Source organism: Benincasa hispida, chromosome 3 (genome assembly GCF_027475165.1).
Source record: "Benincasa hispida cultivar pf3 chromosome 3, pf3_genome.v1.1, whole genome shotgun sequence".
Taxonomy (NCBI): domain Eukaryota; kingdom Viridiplantae; phylum Streptophyta; class Magnoliopsida; order Cucurbitales; family Cucurbitaceae; genus Benincasa; species Benincasa hispida.
Window position 1 is genome coordinate 16,026,218 of NC_143480.1, and position 26,739 is coordinate 16,052,956.

A 26,739-nucleotide genomic window follows, 5' to 3' on the forward strand; every position below is an offset into this window, starting at 1 on the left:
TTTTGAAAATAACATGCATGCTTTTGAGCTCAAATTAAGTGTAATTAGAGTGCTTATTGATTTTGATTTCTTCCATTGCATATATATATACTCTATGAGTTATACAATGAGACTATTCATTTCGTGGTCTGATCTTATACAAACTCATTTTTATAGAACACCCCCGCTCACATGTCTCTAAATGAATGATTAGGATCGGATCATTTGTAGCTCTTTACAACAATTGTAACATCTACAAAGCAAACCGTATTCGTAGTGTCACCAAGACAAGGTACCCAGCCTTATCCATCAACTACAGATCATTTAGGTTATCACTTAAACATGATCCACCTGTATATCTCTACATACATGTTTAAGCTACATAAGATAATCTTGGACAGTAGTTTATTGGTTTTGTAGATTAATGCTACTAAATGTCGAATAAAATGCCTCCGATTTTATTAAATAAATAAATCGTTTGTATATTATAATTACAAACTACAGGATCCACGATATTTAGAGTATCAACCCCAACATTTACTTAGAACTTAGTTAAAGTCATGTGTAGTTAGATTCTTCGATGATTGCACTAGAGTTTTGTGATGTCGTAAGAGAAAAACCATCTATCAGCATGGCACAACTACAATCTGATATAGAAACAAAATTTGGATATCATGTTCCTTACCATAGGGTGTGGGAGGGCAAAAGAAAGGTGTTGGTTAAAGTGTTCTATGACTAGGGTGAGTCATACAAATTGTTGCCTAGGTAGCTGTATATGGTTAAGCAGACCAATCTTGGAATGCGTGTAGAATGGAGAGTAAAGGAAACACTAACTGAAGAATATGTCATCCTTAGTTCTGTATTTTGGGCATTTGGTTCTTATATAGAAGCTTTTAATAGATGTCGGTTGGTTATTCAAAACAGACAGTGCCCACTTATATGACAAATATCGTGGAAAGTTATTGATTGTTACATCAGTTGATTCAAATGTGCATCTTCTTCCTCTTACATTCTCCATTGTAGATGAGGAGTCTACAAACTCATGGGGATGGTTTTTGAAATATTTGAGAGAAATTGTTATACACGAAGAGGTGTGTTTAATTTCAGATTGACATGTTGGTATTTTCTCAATAGTGAACAATCCAGAAAATGGTTGGACGGGACTAAAATATCACCATCGATTTTGCTTATGACATATTGTCAGCAACTTCAACAAAAAGTACAAATTTGATACACTAAAGAATTATGTTTATCATGTTGGATGTCAATTCCAAGTTCGAAAGTTTAATAAAATCATTGAGGACATTAAAAGAATAAATCGGAGTTGTATGAGTTTTTTTTTTTTACAACATTGGTATTGAACAATGGACTCAAGCACACGATGGAGGTTTCAGGTATGGGTGAATGACAACAAATCTATCATAGTGCACCAATAGAGTCTTCAAAGGAGCTCTAATATTGCCGATAAATGCTCTTGCTCAAATATCAATTTTCAAATGTGTAAACTATTTTGAAAAAAGAAGAGAAGAAATAAGAGCTACTTTGGAGCGACGAGATAAATACACCCGGTAACAATTTTTTTTAATAACCAACAACGTTTTTCGAATATATTTATACACTAAGTGAGTAAATATTCAAGTATGCACACGATTTTTTTTTTAAATGGGTTGCAAGATCTAGTAAACATGAAGTATAGTCATACGATCGATATGAAGGTGTGTTCATGTGAAAACCACATGTCACAACCTCAATCTAAAGGAGAAATGTTCAAATATTGAGGCAAAATGGGTCTGAGTGGTACTATTCATTAACAAATGGCAACGTTTGGCATTCCATGCTCGCATTTTTTGGCAGTTTGATCATGATTTAACATGAACTACAAAGATTTCATTCAGGACTATTATAAACTGTCAACATATGCTGCATGCCACTATCCTTAATTTAAACCTGTATCGCATGAAGATTACTAGATCATGCATTCTAATATGCCTGTCGTACATGCTGACCCATCTTGTTGAGGAAATCTGGTAGACCAAAGAATTCATGATATCATAATGAGATGGATGGGACAGAATCAAGCGCTTAAGTACGATGTGGATTTTGTAACTAGTTAGGTTAGAATCGAAGGAAGTGTCCTTCACTACAAAGACAGGTTCCAGACAGTCAGGGATTTCTATTGTTAATACTTTTACCTTATAATTAATATTTTTATTGTGTAAATAATATCTTCATTGTGTAATTAATTTTTTATTATAATTTATTAAATTGTACATTATTTTTATGTTTTACTCGAGAAATAAATAATTTTTTCTTTTAGATCATGGCTTTAAACCTAGGACTGATTAATCTTTATGTTTTATACGATCAATCTATTCGTCGAGCATCAGTTGTATGGAAAGATCGTATCACATGTGAGATATACTTTAAATGTCAGAGAGGCAGTTGTTTGTCGCACTATCCCAATCCACTATAGAATTCTACCATTATTTAGTATATTCAAATTTTATGGAGTGGCCAGATTGGGATTCATTCAGTTAGATTGACCAACACTACATTGATTGAGAGATAAAGGTCTGAGACACATACATTTCATGTGCCTACTAGAGAGTGCACTATCACCTTACAGGATATAAAAGTCTTGTTTAGGTTACCTGTTGATGGCAAGCCAATTACTAGAGTAATACATGGTGATTGACTGAATATTTGTCAAATGTTATTTGGTGTGACCCTACCTGTTGATAAAATTAAAGGATTGAGGTTAAGTTTAATGTGGTTAGGGCACAATTTTGTGAGCTTGTTGATGATACAGACGAGGAAGTTGTTATGAGATATACGCGAGCATACATACTACAGATGATGGGTGGAAGTCTGTTTTATGAAAAATCAAGTCACTTCATGTACTTAGATGTTCCTGTTAACCAACCTCTATGAACTGAGGCAGTATTCTTGGGGTGGAGCATGTTCGGCATGGTTGTATAGACAACTATGCAAAGCAACAAAATCTGACGTTCATGAAATCATTGGGTCTATGATACTTTTGCAATTATGGGCTTGGGAATGATTTCCAACAATGGCTCCACGGCTCCAACATGTCAATGGTGATCAATTAATTGGACGAGCCTATAATTCTCGGTATGTTATTTAAATTTAATTTTATTTAACAAATATTTTATATGACTGTACAGTTAATTTAAAATCTAAAATATTAATTTAATAACATAGGTGGAGAGACAATTTTTTTTGTAACTAGGTCAACTACACATGTAGTTAGTCAGTATAGGTACATGTTTGATCTGCTTCAACCTGATCAGATATATGAATATCAAACCCAATTGAATTTTGTATACATAACTTTAATGTACTCGTCTTTAATAATTTTAATATAATATTTTATGTTTTAGATTGTTTGGGAGCCTTACAAAGCTGTCATGGATACTTTGCCCAATTTTTGTACAAACGGTCAAGACAAATGGCAGACAATAAGTCCTCACATATGTTTTCATATTGGTGAGTGACATTTTCCTAACAAGGTGATCAGACAATTTGGTTTCCAACATGATGTCCCATCAAAATGCAATACTAAACCTCTATTGCATGACATCGACCTAAGAACTAGAGATTGGTCTGAAAAAGTTGTACATTTGGTAGTGCAATGACACTATTGTGCAAGGTTTATTGCAATGGGGGTTCCAATTGGGCAATTTGATAGAGATGCAACTCAAAATTACATTAATTGGTACAATAATATTACAAAGCGCTATGTTACTTGTTCGAGACCAGCCGTGGGTCATTTGGTACATAATTAAATATTGTTTAATTATTTTTAATTTAAATTTATTGTAAATATTCTCTAATTGTTTTATAATTCACATAGATCAAACTACAGTTGCTTTCGTGATGTTGCAAATGATCCAAACCAGGTCTTTACTATAGGCAATAATAACGAAAGCTATATAGAGGAGATACATTATATGTACTACATGCCTATTGCTCCTCCACCAGTTCATAGGCGTATGAGACGTGCTCGAGTAGAAGAAGATGAGTTTGATGAGGTCAACCACAATGTAGAAGAATTACCTCCTATGACGTAGACGCAGAGCCAAACTGGTTATGCTAGTCCGATGATGATGCCACCTTTTGGTTCAGGATATTATGATTCAGAAGTAGATCCATCGTCTTCATACATGCATGGACATGGACGCGGGCGTGGAGAGCATAATGAATATTTATACTATGAAGTGCCTACAAAGGTACAAGAGCCACCAGAGCAACATCAAGAGGAACTAGAGCAACCTAGAGTTCAAAGTCGACGACGACAACCAGCTCGAAATCGACGACGTCCACCTTATGGGACACATTGATTGATAATTATTATTTTTAAATGAATGAGAAACAATAAATTGTTGTATTGATATGAATATCTTAATTTATATTTTATTATTTTCCAATTATGAATAATAGTTATAATATGGAAGAAAAAAAGATCGAGAATTTGTTCTTTCCTATGATGTCTTTTAGAGTTAAAAGGATGTAGTGTTGGTCGAGTTTTAAACATTCAACATACAATAATTAAAAAAAATTCGTTCAAATCAAATCTCCAGAATTACCACATTTCTCTAATTATTTTCAAAACTACAATATTTCACTAATTATTTTTTGAAGTTACAATATTCCTCCATTTCACCTAAAAGAAAGTCTATGGGTAATAATAAAAAGAAAAAAACTAAAAAGTCTTTGGACTAAACTTGACTATATCTTATGTTACGAAAAAATAAATAAATACGAACATCTAGACAATCGGGTGATTAATTAATTAGATTGGGGGCAAAAAAAAATTGCCTTAGAATCTTGGATTGCACCTGTATAGGCAAATCCCAAGGATTTGGTGATGCCAAGATTACATTCAATCGAAGAAGCTTGGAATCTCTCAATTGCCGCCCCTGTTTCTTAATCTTCTTCTAAATTTTCTTTTCTATTCATATATCTCATTTCAAATCTCATCCTATTTATATCCATTTCCCACTCTTTCCATATATTTATACTGGCTCTCTAATGAACTGCCATTTCTTTCGCCGTTTATGGCTACTTTTATTGATAATCTTAAGATTTTGGAGCTTTCTTGGCTCATCAAAGAGTTCTGATAATTCAGAATTCTCTGTTTTGAATCCGTATTGGGATAATTCTGAAGGAGTGGCTCGAATTGGCGGCAGATCTCTCTTGTCTCTTCCACTGTGAGTCTTTTAATTGGTTTCCCTAATTACGAAATTTTATTAGAACTGAATTATGACTTGGATTCTGGCTTGGACTTGGGGGGATTGAATACTCACGTCTATGTCATCCAGCTAGGGTTATTTGGCAGTTCAAATTTTGGGCTGATTTCATTAAACTTTAACCATTGAAATCTTGTCTCTCTGTGTTTTATAAATTAATGTAATTGCATGGTACTATTGTAGGAAAAGTAAAAGTAGTACTGCTCTTATTGCTGCTTTGGATGGAGCAATTCATTTGGTGGATAGTAATTCCATGAAGATAATTTGGTCATTTAGTTCTGGACCACCAATCTACTCATCATATCAAGCTATTATCAATCATGAACACAATCAAGAAAACGCTTCAGGTGTGAGCAGATCCTTCTTTTTTGATTGTGGGGATGATTGGGAGCTGTACATACACACAGAGCATGGTAAAATGGTAAAAATTAGTGAACTAATAACACCCATCATGTTATTGTTCTCTATTGATTTTGCAATCACTATTTTGATGGCCTTGGCAATTAGTTGAGAAAAATTTATAGTTTGTCTTGGCCTGTTTTTTTGAACATACATATTGTCTGCATATATTTGAAGTGTGAAAAATAGCTTCAAATTTGGTATGAATATATTTTTTTCTCGACATTTCAGAAACTACCAAGCACAATTGACGAGGTTGTTAGAAATACACCATACATATTTGAGGATGGTGCAGTGATGACTGGTTCTAGGAAAACTACAGTTTTTGAGGTCGATCCTGTGACTGGAGATCTTATTCGTAATCACATGTCTAATAGTTTGTCATCTGAACTAAACAATGAAGGAATTGGTGGTTATAAATCTAAAAAGAATCTAGACATTAAGGATTTGATGCAATCTGCTGTGATGAACCCTGTTGGGCCACGTTTGTACATCACAAGAACGGATTATTCTCTGAAATCATCTTTCTCGAATTCTGAAGAAGTTTCTTGGAGTTTGAATGTTGCTGAAATCGGAGCTACCTTACTCTGTCCAGATGTTGAGAATCCAATAGAAGGCATTCCTTGGATTCTTCAAAATAATAATAGTTTTGGAGTTGATTTTGCTATGCCATTGTCTTGCCAATCAAAAGCACTTGTCTTTCGTGAACGAAGCCATTTTTTGTCAGGACCGTCTGGGTATAAAAGACTATCAGAGGCTCATAATATCGATAATATGTCTTTAGTGCCTGCTTCAGGTTCATTACTTCCTTCCCAATTAAATGTTGCTGAACATATAGACACTCATCCTGAAAAGTTTATGCTTCATGGGCCTGTTAACATTGCCTCTTCTGCCGTAGGTTCAATGCCTTTTAATGAATCAAGTATTATTCAGGAACAAAAAATGGGGGCTCGTCCTGGAGCTGTTGGATTGTTTTTTGTATTTCTGATAACCATGCTAGTGGGATTGATGATGTATGGCAGGACATTGGCTGTACAGGTAAAACAATTTTTCTTAAAAGAGAAATCATCTAGTACTTCTAATTCAAGAGTTATCTCTTCAAAGAAAAACAAACCCCGAAAATCGAAAAGAAGTGCAAATTCTGGGAAAAGAGATGTTTCTATTTCATCAGAAATTGGAGATATGTTTATGCAAAGTGAGGATAATCTTAATAACGGGTTTCACAACAATAATCTTACCAATATTGCTAGTAGTGGACGTTGGATTGGTAAATTATTTATAACCAACAAAGAGATAGCCACGGGTAGTAACGGTACAATTATTCTTGAGGGAATATATGAAGGCCGACCAGTTGCTGTGAAACGCCTTGTGAAGACTCACCATGATGTTGCGTCTAAAGAAGTTCAAAATTTGATTGTTTCTGATCGTCACCCAAATATCGTTCGATGGTATGGGATGGACAGTGATCAAGATTTTGTATATCTTTCATTGGAACGGTGTACTTGTAGCCTTGATGATTTGATTCAGATTTACTCTAATTTATCCATGAACTATATGCCTGACTTGGATCGAGCTACTGGGCGCATGGATGAGTATAATATGCATTTGGAGTCTATCAAAGATTCTATGCCAAATTTGAAATTGTGGAAAGAAACTGGTCGTCCAACATCAGTTCTTCTAAAACTCATGAGGTTTTATATACTCTCCTAAAGTATCAACTTTTTATCCTATCCAATAAAGATCTTTGATTATATGGATTAATCCTCTTAGTTTTTGTACTGCAGTTATAACATTTTCTCACTAACTTATATATTGGTTCTTGGAACATGAAGAAGTAAAGTAATGTGTGATTTACATTATTATGAATCATGTTAAGTATAACTCTTCAAAATTTGTTTATTTATAAGTTGGAGTAAGAACCACTATGTTTTTTTAATTTCTTCTTCTTTTTTCATAAATATTATATTTATGTTTATGGATGTGCATCTGAACCCAAAATTTGGTTGGGGTCAAATACAGGGATGTGGTAGCTGGGCTTGAGCATTTGCATGAGTTGGGGATAATTCATCGGGACTTGAAGCCACAGAATGTGTTGATAGTTAAGCAACAATCTATATGCTCAAAGCTTTCTGATATGGGAATCAGTAAGCGTCTTCCAGCCAATGTGTCGTCCTTGGGACATCGTGCCACTGGCAAGTATCCTTTAATAGCTATTATCTCCCAACTTCAACACTCCTATTATTATTTAGTACATGCTTTCCTCGTTGGTAATAAGCCTTTTAACTCTCTAGAAATGGGTAATATGAGACAAAAATCCTATTGCAGGTTGTGGGAGTTCTGGTTGGCAAGCCCCTGAACAGCTTCTTCGGGGACGACAAACACGTGCAATCGATTCGTTTAGTTTAGGTTGTGTTCTCTTTTTCTGCATCACAGGTGGTAGACATCCATTTGGTGATCATCTTGAGCGTGATGTAAATATTGTGAAAAACAAGATGAACTTGTTATTGGTGGATAACATCCCAGAAGCTGTAGATCTTATTTCTCAATTGTTAAATCCTAACCCTAGTTTGAGGTAAGAAATTATTGTTAAAAAACTTTAAATTATCCTGGGTTAGCTTAGTAGTAAGTGGTAAATAGGGGATATGACTTTGCATGACTTTGATAAAGAGCTCAAAGGTCATTGGTTCAATCCACGGTGGCCACCTATCTGGGATTTAATATCCTACGAGTTTCCTTTAACTCCCAAATGTTGTAGGATCAAGTGGATTGTGCAGTGAAATTAGTCGAGATACACGTAAGCTGGCCTCGAAACTCATGGATAACAATAGAAAAAAAGTTTAAAAACTAAAAAAAAAATTTAATTATTAATTTTCATTTTCGTCTATTGAAGTTGAATAATATTGTGTATTTGACGTCCATTTGTACCAATGCCTGTTACTTTTATAGTGGAAAACATACTTTTATAGTGGAAAACATATATATACTTTCTCTCTTGATAATTTTCCATTGATTGTACCAGACCAAAAGCATCAGAGGTGTTACGACATCCTTTATTTTGGAGTTCAGAGATGCGGCTTTCTTTTCTTCGCGATACTAGTGACAGAATAGAGTTGGAAGATAGGGAGACTAATCTCTTGAAAGCATTAGAGAGCACTGCACCACAAGCTTTAGGCACTGAATGGGATGAAAAGATGGAACCAATTTTCATCGCTAACATTGGTCGGTATAGGCGTTACAAGTATTATAGTGTTCGAGATTTGTTGCGAGTTATGCGCAATAAATTGAATCATTATAGAGAATTGCCAGAAGAAATTCAGGTTTCCTTTTCTCTACCTTCTCTTTCCTTTTTCCCGTTGTTTCTTTTATTGTTCATTTTGATGAGCTAAAATTCTGTAGGAAGACATTGTTTTGATTTTATGATTTATACCACATATAATTCATATTTAGATTGTAAAAGCTAAATTTAACTCAAAGATGTTTATTGTCACTTGTCGAGTAGTATTACACCTTTGTGTTCCCTTTGTTCTCTTTGAAGACTAGTTTCCATGGTCAATTATAAGTATTATTGCTCCTTTGTGTTCCCTATGAAGATTGATTTCTATTTCGAGAGTTGCTCTATTATTTTGATTCGGGTTTGTCAATTATTACAGGAGCTCATTGGATCTATTCCGGAGGGATTTGATGACTACTTTACTAGAAGGTTTCCAAGACTCTTGATTGAAGTTTACAAAGTTATAAGTTGGTTTTGTAGGCAAGAAGAATGCTTCCAGAAGTACTTTAAAAGCCATGTAGACTAAATTATCAGATGCCAACAATGCATTATGGTCATGTTTAGAACACCAATTTGCATGCATACAACTGTAAATATATAGCTGAAATAGATCTCAAATACTGTCCAGTTTACAAAGTACTATAATTTGTACACGGTTACAAAATTTCATTTCCTCTTAGTACTTGACAAAGAACAGTGGTTCAAATGTTTCAATTTTCTTATAATAGCTAACTTAGCTATCAAATTCTACAAGCAACTGGGCAATATTGCTGTTAAAGAAAATCAAACGAGCTCTAACATTATGCAACCAAGACGTCCATTTTTGACTCGTACCAACAGATTTGATATTTTGTAAAATTGCACATAGGTCAGGATATGTTATTCTCCAGGAAGATCATGCATCAATACCATCAGCATAACCATGGCCAAATTTTCTTGAACTGCCTGTTGAATTTTCTTCATTCACGCTTCTAACTGAAGCCTCCTGCATCCGTCTTCGCTTGGATTGACTTTTGAAAACTTCTTCTTTTTCATCTGCAAAAGAAAGGAATCTATGCAGGCTTGCAGATCGAGAGGTTTGCTCAGAAGACCCGAGTTCTTCAGTGTAATGCTCGCTATATTGGCGCACTGTTTGAAAGAGGTATATCGATAGAGCAAGCAAACAGGCTAATCCACATATTACAAAAAGTCCCCAAAAACTATTAAGCTGAAGTCGATCCACCTCAAATTTGGAAGCTTGTGATGTGCAGGCACTTTTCATTAACCATTTGTCATGTATCCTTTGAAGATCTCCGTTTTCGGACAGTTTTAGAATAGCTGTGGACATGTCAACTGCTAAAGGAGAGTCACGCGGGAAAGCCTGTTGGTACAGTGTACAATCATCAGATCATCAGATGATAACTAGAAGGACCAACAAGCAAGCAAAAGAACAGACAACATTGTTGATGATTGAAGTACTTACAAATCCCCACCCATTTTTGGTGAACTCTTGGCCAACAATACTGTATTCGCAACGGGTTGAAAGGAAGAGCTCTACATATGCTCGCTCATCGATAATAGCAGCAACACCATTATTCGTGGGCCCGTCGTTCAAGGCTTTGACATAGTGTTCTGCTGAGATGAGTGGAACGAGTCTCGACTCATGAATGCCAAGCTCCTCAATCAAGTAGTTTCGAGCAAATGAACCCTGCTGGTAGCCAATTGGGTCATTGTTTGAAATCAAAGTTTCAATTCCTTTGACAGGAGAAGAAAGTTGTTGAACTGTAAGGATAGAGGTCAAGCTTGCAGTATAGCTTGAGTTGATAATTAGAACAACAAATAACCATATGATCAGCACGAGGCGACCGAGGGCACTGACTGTGTTTTCCCCTGCACAAAAGACATGAAATATATAATGAGCTTCCATCAAATTCATTTCCATCAAGACTAAGAAGTCAAGTTAGTTTGTTAACTTACGATGAGAGAAGAATAGAGTTGAAAAGCTGAACCTGCAATGGAACAAAAAGAATAAAAATACGAAGTTCGTGATCAATATGATACGTTTGGAAGTTTTGATGAAGAGGGGTTTGAAACAAAAATAAATGCATCACAGTTTACTCATATGAATATCTAACTGAACTTACCATAGAGTGGTAATAACTTGTTTCTTTGGAGGCCCACGAAAATCATCATTTATCCTATGCTCCAAAATCCAAACAACTGCTCCTATTACAAGAAAAGAAGCAGCAGTAACACACCACATCTTCGGAGTGAACGGCCGTAAAAAGGCCCAAGCACTTGAATTCAACTTCTTGACTGGGGCTACAACTACTAGGCCAGACTCGATATATGGTTGTGTAAAATCTGCCATCCTGGTTCGATTAGTTATAATTGCAATGTCACCTATCGCTCCATCAAAGACCTACAAGAATATATTTGAAGTTACATGAAGCTTTGTATTAAAAAGTTCCATCCCAAGTAACCTTTCAGTATAATGCTCACCCCGGTTGTAATTAGACGAATAAGTTCAGTTTCACTAGGATTAGTAAGGCCATCCCCGAAAGGAAATAACTTATAGGGGACCGCATAAGGCAACACGTTGATTGCTGCAGTGAAGACATCAACGCAGTAGCCAGTGAACATGTCAGTTCCTTCTACTTGTGAGACAAATTCTTGATAACTGACTCGTCTAGGAACTCCAATTCTCAAGTGTCTTCCACTGTTTGGAAATGCCCACCCACGGGGCTTCCGTGTTGCTTGTCCAGGCCATACCACATCATATAGCTTTTGATTTGAACTGGTTAGGTTAGGTGGTTTCGAGTAAAGGGTTTCAGGAGGCACAATTGACAAGCCAGAATAGTTGGACCAATAACCAATTCTTCTTTCCCCTGTGCCGATTATATTGATCACTTCGAATGCAGGGTGAATTAAGTCCCTATCTGGAGTGAACTCAACTGAACCTGTTATTCCAGTAAAATTGACTTCTAAAATTTTGTCAAGTAGTGTCTTCCCACCATTGAAGATGCTCATTGAGTTAAGATTCAAAGTTCCAACATCAGTCCCAGTTAACTTTGAAAGTTTTGAAAATGAAAGATTTCCACCTTCATTAAGAAATGAATTTATTGCATGAGCAAGCATCCAAACAGTATCATAAGCATATAATCCGTAAGTACTCAATCCAAGCGGACCACTTGATGACTTTCCATTAGTCAAATTGGTCCACCTTGAAACAAAATTCCTTTTGAGTGCAGAATCTGGTGTATAAAGGCGCAAAGCAACAAGTCCTTGAATATTTTCCATAGAAGCAGAAGGAAGAGGAGAATTCGTGTCAAGTAGTAAAGAAAGCCAGTTAGTGGCTAACCACACATACCCGGGTCCTGTCATCCCAAGATATTGAGCCACATTGAGCACAACCATACCTGTGGTCTCATAAGTGTGAACAACAAGTATCCGAGACTCAGTTAAAGCCACCTTAACAAGTGCATCAGTGACCTCATCTCGACTTGCATCAGGCTTCAATGGTACTTTTAATGAGATCTTGCATCGTTTCTCATTAAGCTGATCCCCCAATGCAGCGATACCATTTCTACCATGGTCATCATCAACAAAGATGGCAATCACCTCTCTCCATTGGTAGTATTCAACTATTTGAGCTACTGCAGCCATCTGATACAGATCATTCTGTGACGTTCTGATAAAGAAAGGAAACTGAAGCGATGACAGCGTGGGATCTGTTGCTGAAAATGACAATAGAGGGACTTGGAGCTCATTTGCGATATGAGATATAACATGAGCAGTTACAGAGTTTTGGGGGCCAATTATGGCCATAGTCTTAGTCTCCATGAAACGCAAGGCTGTAAGAAAGAAGAATCATAAACCATCTCCATTCAAGATAAAACAATCAAGAATACATATCAGTTATAAGCTTATGTGCAATAAGTTTGACGTGTGATGAAAGACATACATTCAATGATGCCCAAAAATCCACTGTAATTGGTATCATGTAAACTAAGTTTCAGTTTTGTCCCCCCCAGAATGGATGGATCAGAATTAACATCCTCGACAGCAGCTTCTACAGCAATTTTTCCAACTTTGCCGATCATAGAACGGAAAGAGAATAAAGCCCCAATGTTAACAACTTCAGGTCTCGTATATACATATGTGCTGTCTCCAATTGAGGAACTCCCACTGAAGAGAAGCACCAATACTAGAATGCAAATACTCCTCATTGTGAACTGGATATCCATTATTCCTCAAATATAATCCAATCTGTCAAAATATGAGGAAAAAGAAAAAAAAAAAAAAAAAAAGAATGATGAATAAAAGCTGCACACTCAAAGATCTCTAAATACTTCAAAATTGAGAAAAAAAAAAACCACCTGAAAATGTGAAAACAAATACAGAATTTTCTTTTAGGATAAGAAATAACTTCATTGAATAAATGAAATCCATGGGTATCCATTGGTACACGAGGACCCCAATCATAGGGTGTACAAAAAGATCCTTTCAAAGGGAGTGCAAAAGGTGTTTCCAATTTGCAACATGGAAAGAAAAATTGTGATTGTATATAGCCTGTAAATCTTTGCACCAAAAAAAACATTGTATATGATGGTATCAATAATGTCCTTTGTTGTCTTAGCCTTGTCTTGGAAGAAACAAGTACAGAATTGCATGAGTAAATGATCCTAATACATTAAACATGAAACAAACTCTAAATCATACTCTTCTCTAACTCAATAAATTTGCACAAATTGACCTAAGACTGTAAAATAAGATACACTTAAGCATAAAACTGTTACAAATACCCACCAAAGTACGTCGGGAAAATGTCATTTAAAGCAAAGATTTACAGAATTAACTAGAGATGAAAAAGATCAAAAGGTGGTTAGTGAAACTTTTGAGAAGTCAAAAGAGGAAAAGACATGGATGGGAGTTATTCCACACAAAACAAAAAGGGAGCCTAAATCAAAGAATAAAAAGCAGTAACAATTTTTTTTTTTTAAAAACCCTAAATATTCAAAGGGCATTCTCAGATTAGATACTCAAGTTTCATACACTTCAGATAAGCTGCAAACCAACTAGAACTGAATTCACAGAATCCACTCTTGAGCTACATAAACTTGAAGATTCAATAACCTCGTCCTAGTGAAGATGTTTTTAAACAGAACCCTCTTCCACAAGAACAAGCCAGGAAAATTTTAGCTCGTGAACAAAAAGAGGGCCCACCTCCATCCACTCTGACTGGTTGAGAGTGTTCTAATGTGGATACAGATGCCCTTTAAAACTAGTACAGAGCCATTAGAGGACAACCCAAAAGGGAAAAGCATAAAAACATTCGATTATTGAAGAGATCCAGCGCCATTACAATTACCTTAAGCTCTGAGGCTTCAAAATGTTTGGAAGAGAGTTGAAATCCTCGGCTTAGCAGTCCTACTGGAAAACCAATCATCGCTGATTTTGGGGCCCAAAAAAGTAGCTTTCACAAGTCGCACGCTACCCTTTTCAGCCATAAACAAATATTGCACCTTCATTGTGCGCAGTGCGCACATTCGCAACCGTACCCTCCATTACGATCACTAGCAATAGGAATTTTAAAACCCTTGTTTCAAAATTCATGGTAGTGGAGTCTTTTAGTGGTGTAGTGGAGTCATTTTGGGGCAAAATTTGAACTGGGTTTTGCTTATTTTTCTTCTTTGGATTGAAATTCATCTCGTCTTTTCCATAATAAAACAAAAGTCAAGAAATTTGGAGGTAGAGATTGTATTATTTCATCCTTCCCTTGGGAATAATCATGTGTTGCACAGACTGATGTGTGCAAATAATCATAGACATGGTTCAGCGCATGTGAAGATTGGAGGGTTGATTTGTGTTTACAATAGAGTGCAAAATTAAAAAAAAAAAAAAAAAAAAAAAAAAAAAAAAAAAAATTGTTTGTGAAATATCTTATTGTCTTTTATCAATAAATATTTTAAATTGGTAAAGATGTTGGATTCCTCCTACCACATGTTATCAACAAAAAAAAAATTAAAGAAAAGAAAAACTATTTTAAAGGACAAAGTTACTAAAAATATTTATTAATAATAATAAAATATCTCTGATTATCTACGATAGATCGTAATAGACTATTATCTATATGATACATATAGTAATTTATCGTGGCCTTTTACCAATAGGTAGTAAAATTTTGTTATATTTATAAACATTTTAATTCATTTTCCTATATTTGAAAACAACTCAAAATAAAATTAGTTTAAGTTTGTCATCTTAATTATTTGAATATCGTCAAGTTTAAAATAAAATATTTTTTATGCTATTCAAATATGGATAATTTGAATAATAAATTTTTGGTTAAAAATCACTATTGGTCCTTGAACTTTTACAAAAGTAAGATTTAGTCACTGAACTTTCTAATTCGTATCAATTTGGTCATTGTTTTAAAATTTCTGTTAACTCGTAGACGAAAATGTGAGATGGCATCACGTATCATCCTACCTGTGAAAAATAAAGGCCACGTATAATGCATTACAGGAAAAGGGTGTGGATTAGTTAGAGAAAAAAATGCTATTCAGATTTCTTCTCTTCTCATTCTCGTCTGTACATCTTCTTCCTTCTACTTTATCATGTAGTATTCTTGAAAACTATAAAGAGAAGTTGTACGATTTGCAATCAGCGTCTGGATTTGTCAAGGTTAGTTTGAATTTTTCTCAATCATTTATTGTGTTCTTGAAATTTTTGGAAGTAAGTTTTTTAGGGTTTGGTTGAGTACAAATTTTCAATATCATTTGTCTACCTCATTTTAGAAGAGCTCCAAGTAAGCCAAAGAAGTTAAGAAGGAGAGAATTTGATAAACGGCGAAAAGAGACTGCAATTGGTAAAAGACATATTTCTATGAAGTGGAGTTAATGTAATCAATATGGTCACAACAAAAGGAGATGCAAAGAGACAATTGACAAAAATAGAACTTCACAGGTTAGGATAGTTTTTTTTTTCTTTCTTTTTCATATTAGTTTATTTTTAAAACTTTCTCATTACTCTCAATAATTGTGCAGGCTATTGGTTATGCATTTAGTTTTCATTTTGCATTTGACCTTATTTTGTGTTAATTAATCATAGTCATGAGAACTATGAAATTAGCTTTGTAATTGATGTGAAACTTAGACTACCGTAGAATAACTAATGTCTATGAAACTAGTTTTTTAATGGTTGCAAATTACTTCGAGTTGGAAATTCAATTCTCCAACCTCTCAACAATACGTAAATTTTCATTTCTCACTATGATAAGGTCATGATTATTTCAACAATCACACGAATACTTTAGTGGTAATTAAGTTGTTAAAAACTGAAAGGTTTTAATTTGCATCAATCATATGTAACATAAAAATCAATATCCTCATATACTTTTCAAATTTAAAGTACATATGAAATCCAATCTTCCCAAAAACTACAAATTTATGCTGGATACAAATGAATCAATGGTCCAAATGAATTACAAAATCATTACCCATCTAAGTCTTTTCTTCAATATTATGCAAGTCGAATTAGATGAAATTGTAGAGGCAACAAACTTTCGCATTTCCTTCTAATTGCTTCTTCTGCATCAAGTATCCATACAATGCAACAAGGGATAAAGATCAATCTCAACCAACTATGCATTGAATCAGCAAACAAAATTAATCTAGAAAATACGTAGAATACAGTAGAATTATAAGTGATTTAAAATAAAAAATAAAAAAATAAAAAAATAAAAGAAGAAGAAGAAAAAAGATCAACACAACAAGCTTTCTAAATAAAAAAAAGTGAGAAAAGGAAAGAGAAAAATATAAACAGTTGAAATTTTTAGAGAAAAAAACCTCATATCCAATTGAAAATATAACTAACCTCAAACAAGCCTAGAGATCAAATTTTTAGTCATAAGTTTTGATAAGTTTATCAACGACTAGAATAGTGAATAATATGCAGTCAAAAGAAATTTTAAAGCCTTTTTTTTTTTTTATGACAAAACTTGAATTTGATTGAAATGAAACCAAACCCTAAAAAACCCACTTCCAAAAATTTCAAAAACACAATAAAAAATTTAGAGAAACTTCAAACCAACCTAAAAAATCCAAGTAGGTACCGATCGGAAATTGTATAACCCTTCTTTCATTTTCGAAGAATATAGGATAAAAGAGAAGGAGAAATCGCATGAATGGAAAGAAAGAATTTTCGAATGCGAAAAGAAGAAATCCGATCTTTTTCTTCTCTAATACATTAATATATTATGGGTGACCTTTATTTTTCACAGGTAGAATGACACATGGCGCTATCTCAAACTTCCGTTTGCAAGTTAAGAGAAATTTCAATAGAAGGACCAAATTGGTACCAATTAGAAAGTTCATAAACTAAATCGTTACTTTTGAACGTTTAGGGACCAACTCATTATTTTTGTAAAAGTTTAGGGACCAATAGTGTTTTTAACCTAAATTTTTTTTCTTATATTTTTGCCATTTAATACACTAATTTAAATGAACAAAAAAACACTGACTTATTGTCATACCCCCAGACTATCCTTTTAACTTGGAAGTAGATATGACTGCAGCAGTTATCAACCTTTTTATTGGTACTCACTGCCTGCTAACTTGCCTAGAGCCCCTGATAACATCCAACATGCATAAAAAAAAAAAATCAACGACCAACAGTCACGTCCATCAAGCTTTCATACACATCAATAACACAAACAGAGTGAACTTAACATAACCTTAAGGACCCCAATTCACAAACTAGTCCCTATATACACTAAAATATGTGTACAAATAATTACAGACAAACACCTAAATGGTTCAGAAAACTAGAGTCTTTGTTCTTGAGTGGCGGAGCAGTAACAAAGTTATCTTCTAGGGAGTTGACTGCTACTTGTGGAAAAGAAACATGTAAAACGGGGTGAGCTACTAGCCCAGTGAATGATTAATAAAACATAGTTCTCATGCTTCTAACTGTACTAAAAGAATATAAAATCTTTCCAAGCAACTAAACATGAAAACTTTTATCATAACGTGTCTGATCTTATAGCTTAAAACTGATTTTTAGTTGAGAGCGAACCGCAAAAACCATTCAAACCGTAAAAACCATTCTGATGGGCGTTGGCCTTGTGCTATGAATCAACGCCTAGCATAAGGCCAAAAATACCCACCTTAGAATAAATATGTACATGTATCATAAATAAATATAAAGGATTATATTTTATAGATGCATGATTAAATTAGCATGCCCATGCATCATTATATAAGTATTATGTTAGTAATGTATGATTAACCTAAGCATATCCATGCATCATACTATATATTTTGTTATAATGAATAATGAACTGATGTATGTGAATGCTTGTTTTTCATATATGATTTATATAAATGTTATATTTATCAAATGAAAATGGAATTTGCATTGAGCATGACATTACTTAGATAAATATAATTGTTATATTTAATCGATGTCTTTAGATGCAAATTTATAGGTTTTAATAAAACATTAAAATATAAGCGTTATAGTTTTAGTGAGATATTTTAAAATCTATAATCAAAAGTTGCATGCAAACATAGGTCCAAATTAATTTTATATAGTTTAAAATTAATCAAGCTAGACTTATGTTTTTTTTAATGGGATTAAGAATATTGTTTTAGTAAGATTAAAATGAATTTAATTAAAAGATTAAATTTATAAAATAATTGCTCATAAGGGATATTTGTTTAAGGAAGGTTCTATCGGGGAGGGGTATTTAAGCTGACGGAAACGGAACACCTCTACTTAGGAACCAACATGAAAGGTAAATTGGACAAATATTTTATAAGCATGCAATAAATGATTGATTTTATTAAAAGAGTTTAATAAATGAAATTAAGTATTGTTAAATTATTTAATATATATATGTCATGTTGAGAAAATTTAAAGGGACTTAGATAAATTCATTAGTTGGGTTTTAATTAAATATAATAAAATCCTTAAAATATTAGAATACTTTAGTTGGAGGATATTGGTATATGTGATATATCAAATTTCAGCTCTCATGTCCTTAAGAGTTCACACTGTGAGATCCATAATCAACTTCGTGTCGCCTTAGGTGTGACCTCCCTCGGAAAGTGTTTGCATGAGTCAATAACAAGGTGAATAGGGAAAGTGTTCATAGTAAGTGGGAGAGGGACGCGTGTCAACGTATCCCATGGTCTCCTCCATTAGGTTGCACCATAAGATTCCTATGGTCCGCCTGCATGTCATCTTGGAGCAACCATCCCTTCGAAGGTCTGATCATAGGGGTCGGAACAACGCAAACTCCAGAAATGGATAAAGTTTCTTAAGTTAATCTTCAACAATTATCTTTCTCTTCAGTAGCCTATTGAAAGCGTATCTTTGAGATCCGAAAATGGTAGGGTCACACTTACAGGATGAATTAAGTTAGTTAATGAATACTTGACTAAAACAACGATAGCTAAAAACTATAGGAATAAGAGTTATTTTGGTGTTAGTGACTGGCTGAGATTGTCTCAATTCAGGGGAAGAGTAGCTAGTCACCCTTCAGTGGTTGTTGCTCTAAACCTCTGAAGTATCGTTGCAAAAATAAAAATTAATAGTTTAATTAGAGTTTTATGATTACATATGTTTTTACCAAATTTATTGGATTATTAAGTAATGGGTTATAAAAAATATAACTAATAAGGTCAATTAATTGTTGTATGCTTTAGCATGTCTTCCACAATCATATTTTTGCTTAAAAATGAGAAAGTAACTAGTGAAAACTATGTGACGTGAAAATATAACCTGAATATGGTTATGGTTATTGATGATTTGCGATTTTTCTGATGGAGAAATGTTATCTAGTCCCCACTCGAAATGCATCTGAAGCGTTGAAGGATGCTTATGATTGTTGGATGAAGGCCAATGATAAGGCCTGAGTCTACATCTTAGCAAGTATGTCTAACGTTCTTACCAAGAAGCATGAGGCCATAATATCTACACGTCAAATCATGGCATCCCTCCAAGAGATGTTTAGGCAACTATCCATTCAAATTTGGCACGAGACCCTCAAGCACATTTACAATGTGTACATGAAAGAAAGCTAATCAGTGAGAGATCATGTTCTCGACCTGATGGTCTAGTTCAATGTCGTTGAAATGAACGGTGCAGTCATTGATGAGTAGAGTCAGGTGTCCTTTATTTTAGAATCTCTTTCGAAGAGTTTTCTTCAATTTTACAGCAATGCGGTTATGAACAAAATACAGTACAATCTGACTACCCTTTTAAACGAGTTATAGACTTTGAGTCCGTTATGAAAGGTAACGGACTAGTAGAGGGAAAAGCAAATGTTGCCCATTCCAAAAAAGTTCCATAAGGGTTCATCCTCTGGAACTAAGTCTGTTCTTTCGACCTCTGGTTCTAAAAAAATCTAGAAAAAGAAAGGAGGGAAGGGGAAGGCTCCTGATGTTGGGAAAGGAAAGGGCAAAACTAAGGCTGACAAGGGAAAATGCTTCCATTGTAATGTGGATGGTCATTGGAAAGGCAATTGTCTTAAGTACCTTGCTGAGAAGAAGAAAGAGAAAGAAGGTAAATATGATTTACTTATTCTGGAAACTTGTTTAATGGAAAATGGCCATGATGCCTGGATACTTGATTCAGAAGCCATTAATCATGTTTATTCTTCTTTACAGGGAATTAGTTCCTTCCAGCAGCTAGAAGAGGGTGAAATGACACTCGAGGTTGGAATGGGAGATGCCATTCAGCTCGTGCAGTGGGAGTTGCTAAGTTATTTTTTGGAAGTACATTTTTATTTTTAGAAAGCTTATACATTGTTCCAAAAATGAGGAGGAACCTTGTTTCTATTTCCTATTTAGTTGAACAATCATGCTCTATTTCTTTTAATTCAAATGAAGTGTTCATTATGAAAAATGGTGTGACTATTTGTTCAGTTAAACTAGAAGACAACTTATATGTATTAAGACCAACTGAAACAAAAGCACTTTTGAATCATGAGATGTTTAAAATAGTTAATACTCGAACAAAAAGGCGAAGAATTTCTCCAAGTAACAATGATATGTATCTTTGGCATTTGAGATTAGGCCACATAAATCTCAATAGGATAGGAAGATTGGTAAAGAATGGGCATTTAAGCAAGTTAGAAGATGATTCATTACCTCCATGTGAATCCTTTCTCAAATGAAAAATGACTAAAAGACCTTTTAGTTGAAAAGGTTATAGAGCCAAATAACCCTTAGAGCTCATACATTTGAATCTTTGTGGTCTGATGAATGTAAAGGCTAGAGTTGGATATGAATACTTCATCTCTTTCATAGATGATTATTCAATGTATGGTTACTTATACCAATGAAACATAAGCCTGAAGCCTTTGAAAAGTTCAAAGAGTATAAGGCTGAAGTTGAAAACCTATTAGGTAAAAAACAATTAAAACACTTCGATTTGATCCGGACGAGGAGTACATGAATTTAAGATTCTAGGACTATATGATAGAACATGGAATTCAATCCCAACTCTTAGCACCTAGTACATGTCAGCGGAACGGTGTATTAGAGAAGAGAAATTGGTTTGTTCTATGATAAGCTATGCTCAATTGCCTAACTCTTTTTGGGGTATGCAGTAGAGACTGCACTTCACATCTTGAACAATGTTCCCTCGAAAAGTGTTTCTGAAACAACTTTTGAGTTATAGAAAGAGTGTAAACCAAGTTTACGTTACTTCAAAATTTAGGGTTTTCCTACACATATGTTAGTGACAAATCCTAAGAAGTTGGAACCTCGTTCAAGATTATGCCAATTTGTTGGTTATCCTAAGGAAATGAGAGGTGGTCTGTTCTATGATCCTCAAGAAAATAAGATGTTTGTATCAACAAGCACTATATTGTTTTTAGGAAAACCACATGAGAGATCATAAACCACAAAGAAAAATAATATTAAGTGAAGCTACTGAAGAATCAACTAGGGTTCTTGATGCAACTAGTCCTTCATCAAGAACTAATGAAAAAGCCAGCACTTTAGGTTAGTCTCGTCCTTCTTAATCGTTGAGAGTGCCTTGATGCAGTGGGAGGGTTGTGATACAACTTGATTATTACTTAGGTTTAACTGAAACTTAGGTTGTCATAGCAGATAATGGTGTTGAGGATCCATTGTCCTATAAACAGGCAATGAATGATGCAGAATAGAACCAATGGGTCAAAGTCATGGATTTGGAAATGGAGTTTATGTACTCCAATTTAGTATGGGATCTTATAGATCCACCTGAAGGGGTAAAACCCATATGGGTGTAAATGGATCTATAAAAGAAAGAGAGACGTAGCTGGAAAGGTACAAACCTTCAAAGTTGGACTTGTAGCAAAGGATTATAACCAGAGGGAAGGGGTTAACTATGAGAAAACTTTTTTCCCTGTTTCTATGCTTAAGTCTATGAGAATTCTCTTGTCTATAGCCACATATTATGACTATGAGATATGGAAAATGGATGTCAAGACTGTTTTTCTGAAAGACAATATTGAAGAGAATATCTTTATGTCTTAGCCCGAGGTTAGAAGCAAAAAGTATGCAAGCTGAATCGGTCCATTTATGGGTTGAAATAGACATTCAGATCTTGGAATATTAAATTTGATACAATGATCAAATCTTTTGATTTTGGAACGTAGATGAACATTGTATCTACAAGAAAATCATCAACGATAAAATAGCTTCTCTAGTACTTTATGTGGATGATATCCTACTCATTGGGAATGATGTAAGGTACCTTAATGACATTAAGAAATGGCTAGCAGTCCAATTCCAAATGAAAGATTTGGGAGAGGTGTAGTATGCACTTAGGATCCAAATCATTAAGGATCGCAAGAACAAAATGTTAGTTCTGTCTTAAGCAACTTATATCGACAAAATGTTGACTCGATATTCGATGCAGAACTCTAAGAAGGGTTTATTACCTTTCAGGCACGAGGTTCATCTGTCTAAGGAACGATGTCTTAAGACACCTTAAGAAGTTGAGGATATGAGACGTATTCCCAATGCCTCAGTTGTGAGCAGCTTAATGTATGTTATGCTCTGCACTAGGCCAGACATTTGTTATGCAGTGGGAATAGTTAATAGGTATCAATCCAATCCAAAGTTAGACCACTGGAATGTGGTTAAGAACATTCTCAAGTATTTTAGGAGAACGAGGGACTATAAGCTGGTGTATGGAGCTAGGGATTTAATCCTTACAGGATACACCGATTCTAATTTCCAAATTAACAAGGATTCTAAGAAATTTACGTCAGGATCAGTGTTTACCCTAAATGGGGGAGTTGTAATGTGGTGTAACATCAAGCAAGGATGTATTGCAGATTCCACTATGGAAGCTGAGTATGTAGCTACTTGTGAAATGGCAAAGGAAACAATTTGGCTAAGGAAGTTCCTAAGTGATTTGGAAGTGGTTCCAAATATGGACTTGCCCATCACCTTCTACTATGACAACAATAGGGCAGTAGTCAACTCTAAAGAACCTCGCAATCACAAACGAGGAAAGCATATTGAGAGGAAGTATCACTTGATATGGAAGATTATGCAAAAAGGAGATGTGATCATCACAAAGATTGCCTCAAAGCACAACATTGATCATCCATTTACGAAGGCTCTCTCTGCTAATGTGTTCAAGGGTCATCTAGAAATCAACATCTATAACTCTTTGTTGATGACGGTCAATTAATAACGTTTACTATCTACGAGTTTTAGGACATAAAACCCAACAAACTCCCACTTGAAGTAAAACTCTTGTCAGTGGGTTGTACATAATATCAGAATCTAAAAGGCTGATGCTAAACAAATACAAAAAACTAGGGCATCCAAGACTACCTTATGAGTCTTGAACTACATGTGGAAATATACAGGGATCAATGTTCAAGATATAGTCTAGAGGGTCTATAATATAGGGATAAGGTTAGGTACCTTATCTTGGTAACATTAAGGATACAACCCACTTTGTATTTGATACAAATGTAATGATCCAACGCGTTCTTGTTGTTGACATGCGAGTGAGGGTATCCTATGCAATGAGTTTGCATAAGACCAGACCGTGAAATAGTAACCACTAGATGTAACACTGTTAACTAGTTAGGTTCCTATTTCAATAGGATGACCTAGGCAACTTAGTCTTAATTCTGAATATATTCTAAACTTCTATTCACAAGGGATTGTCCTTTGATTTGTATGGGTGAGGGTGGCCAGTTCACCAACCCAATATGCCTACATGTTGGGGACAGGACCGAATAGGGAACTGGGAACACAATAATACAAGATGGAATTCACTCCTTCCCGTTTTAAGGGTAAGTAGATGAGTGTTCCTTTAAGTGGTGTCTCCAAGACTTGAACAAAAGACTCTAGCCTCTCATTGGCTTAAGAGGGATTTCTGTTTATTGGTTGGACCATAAACATGTTGTTCATTAGACGAGCACTGGTACTTAAGAAGTCAGAGGTAACCCAAAGGTAAAATGATAATTTGACCCTACTGGAGTTACAAACACTCGTGAAAGACTAACTTACTATTATTGGTCTATATTCGTAGACATGGAAATATATTTGTAGTGAGAAGTGTTCAACTGTGAGTCTTTAGTGGAGTGTATCCACAATTAACAAATATTAATTAACTTGATTAATGAGTTTAGCCAATTATCTTATATCGTTGGAGCTTCTAATCTATAGGTCCACCAGGTCCCCTTATTAGCTCACTAGAGAATATTTAGGAGGGATAATTTGAATTGTTCAAATTAATTTAAGGAAACCATATATTAATATGATTAATATATAATTGATTATGTATATGATCTATAATTCAAATTAAATTGGTAAGTAATATTTGAATAAGATTCAATTAATTAATTCAAGAGAATTAGATTCATAAAGAATTAATTAATAAAGAGGTATTGCACATATACATACAACTTTTATAATAATTAAATATATATAGATTAAATTGGATTTAATCTATAAATAGTTATTTGATTAATATACAAGTTAAATTAAATAAGTGTTATTTAATTGTGCTAATTAAATAAATGTTATTTAATTAATTAAGTGAATTAGTTAAATAAGTGTTATTTAATTAATTGTGCTAATTAGTTAAATAAGTGTTATGTAATTAATTAATTGTGAAAAAGGAAAATAGGAAAAGGATTATAAAAAGGGCTTGGCCCTTCTCTATATAAAGACATCCTTATAGCCCATTTGGTGTAGAGAATGTCCTAAAACTCGCAGTTTGTAAACACTAAATATGTTCTATTCATAATAAAGGTATTATTCAAATTTCTTTCAATAAAAGGTGTTATTGAATTGCATATATTCCTAAATCTAATAAACTAATCCATGACTATAACATGGACACTTACACTTTATGTAGAGACATAATAGAGGATAAGTATTAGTATATAGCCAAAATGGTCTATAAGTATATGGATAGGAATGAGAACTTTATCCTGGGAACACTATGGATGCGGCTCGCTTTGTATACTGATATAAACGATGTGATTCCAAAGTCATTCATGTGGAGACATGCGAGTGGATGCATCCTATACAAAAGTTGTTTTGCATAAGACCGGACCACGAGATAGTCATTTTTCTTTATAACGTCTGTTTACTGTTCAAAAAGATTATTTCAATTTGATGACCTAAGGTAACTCGATCTTAATTCTGAGCTAACTATGAACTCCTATTTATTCGAGACTATCCTTTAATTTGCATAGGTGAGAGTGGTTTAACATTGTCGCTCAATAAGCCTCCCATTTTAGGGGTAAGACCGAATAGATAGCTGGGGACATAGTCCTGCAAGACGAAATTCACCCCTATTCGTCTTAGGGTCAACAGATAGATTGTTCCCTTAAATACCGACTTCTGGTCTTGAACATAGAGGCCCCGCCCTCTCGTGGCTGAGAGGGATTTGGTTTATTGGTAGGACCATAAACCAATTGTTCATTAAAGGATCAGTAGAGACTTAATGAGCAAAATGTATTATAGGGGTAAAACGGTAATATTGACCTAGCTATAAATACGAACGACCTGTGAAGGATCGATTTACTGCTTATGGTTAAATCAAGTAGACAGAAATATATCTACAGTGAGGAGAGTGCAACTACTGAGCTATAGTGATATATCTCAGTAGTTCATGAATATTGATTAATTCGATTTAAAGAGTTTAGCCAATTAATCTCAAATCGTTGGAGCTCATAATCTGTAGGTCTATTAGGTCCCTCTACTAGCGCATAAAAGGATTAAACCTTAGAATAGCGTGTTAAGAGAATTTGAAATGTTCAAACTCGGTTTAGGGTTTGGATTATTATATTTGATATAATTGTTGTTTAATTATTGAATTAAACATTCTGGTTTTAGAGAGTTGACAATATTTAAATATGATTTAAATATTGAATGAAGTGTTATATTAATTTAATATTTGATATAAATTAATTGATTAAATTAGTTTAATTAATCATCCAATTATTTTTTAAAATTTATGAAATTGATTAATTAAAATTTGAATTTTTGAAATTCAAAATTATAAAATTTGTTAATTAAAATTGAATTTGAGAAATTCAATTTTTAAAATAAGTTATATATATATATATATATATATATTTAAATTATCCAATTTCATGATTTAAATATTGGGATTTAATGGAAAGTGGGATAATCCCACATTTTCCATTGTAAAACACCTCATGTCACTCAATTTTAATGGAAAATTAAGTGGCTTCATCAAATAAATTTGATCTGCATGATTTATAACTACAAATTGAAGATCTGAGTTTAGATTTATGATTCATGCAATCCAAAAAATCAAAAATAGGAAAAATAGTTTTTC

General features: G+C 34.1%; 2 protein-coding genes, 1 long non-coding RNA gene and 1 pseudogene across 8 annotated transcripts; 2 read left to right on the forward strand and 2 right to left on the reverse strand.

The window, feature by feature from the left end:
* Nucleotides 1-2,835: 2,835 nt before the first annotated feature.
* LOC150037061 (serine/threonine-protein phosphatase 7 long form homolog) lies at nucleotides 2,836-4,340 on the forward strand (annotated as a pseudogene).
* Nucleotides 4,341-4,760: 420 nt separating this feature from the next.
* On the forward strand, nucleotides 4,761-9,672 carry LOC120074458 (serine/threonine-protein kinase/endoribonuclease IRE1a-like). 3 transcript variants are annotated; one of them, XM_039027586.2, is made up of 7 exons: nucleotides 4,761-5,210; nucleotides 5,433-5,670; nucleotides 5,880-7,339; nucleotides 7,668-7,840; nucleotides 7,974-8,220; nucleotides 8,668-8,965; nucleotides 9,299-9,672. In XM_039027586.2, exons 1-7 carry the CDS (start codon nucleotides 5,032-5,034, stop codon nucleotides 9,443-9,445), a joined length of 2,742 nt encoding a protein of 913 aa, XP_038883514.1. In that variant the 5' UTR covers nucleotides 4,761-5,031; the 3' UTR covers nucleotides 9,446-9,672. The 3 variants fall into 3 exon arrangements, with proteins under 3 accessions (XP_038883514.1, XP_038883516.1, XP_038883515.1); XM_039027588.2 differs by having other exon boundaries at nucleotides 4,783-5,210; nucleotides 5,433-5,596; XM_039027587.2 differs by having other exon boundaries at nucleotides 4,800-5,210; nucleotides 5,433-5,662.
* Nucleotides 9,492-14,809, reverse strand: LOC120074456 (glutamate receptor 3.6). Of its 4 annotated transcripts, none has more exons than XM_039027582.2 (7): nucleotides 14,270-14,809; nucleotides 12,863-13,167; nucleotides 11,401-12,752; nucleotides 11,043-11,320; nucleotides 10,876-10,907; nucleotides 10,382-10,788; nucleotides 9,492-10,279 (listed from the first exon to the last, which is right to left on the reverse strand). In XM_039027582.2, the coding sequence occupies exons 2-7, from the start codon at nucleotides 13,143-13,145 to the stop codon at nucleotides 9,815-9,817; spliced, it is 2,817 nt and encodes a 938-aa protein (XP_038883510.1). In that variant the 5' UTR covers nucleotides 13,146-13,167; nucleotides 14,270-14,809; the 3' UTR covers nucleotides 9,492-9,814. The 4 variants fall into 4 exon arrangements, with proteins under 4 accessions (XP_038883510.1, XP_038883512.1, XP_038883513.1 ...); XM_039027584.2 differs by having other exon boundaries at nucleotides 14,125-14,307; XM_039027585.2 differs by having other exon boundaries at nucleotides 14,035-14,279.
* A 1,392-nt stretch (nucleotides 14,810-16,201) lies between these two features.
* LOC150037062 (uncharacterized) lies at nucleotides 16,202-17,142 on the reverse strand. Its single transcript, XR_016528750.1, has 2 exons — nucleotides 16,994-17,142; nucleotides 16,202-16,490 (listed from the first exon to the last, which is right to left on the reverse strand). It is a non-coding gene; the product is annotated as an uncharacterized LOC150037062 (long non-coding RNA).
* Between the last annotated feature and the right edge of the window lie 9,597 nt (nucleotides 17,143-26,739).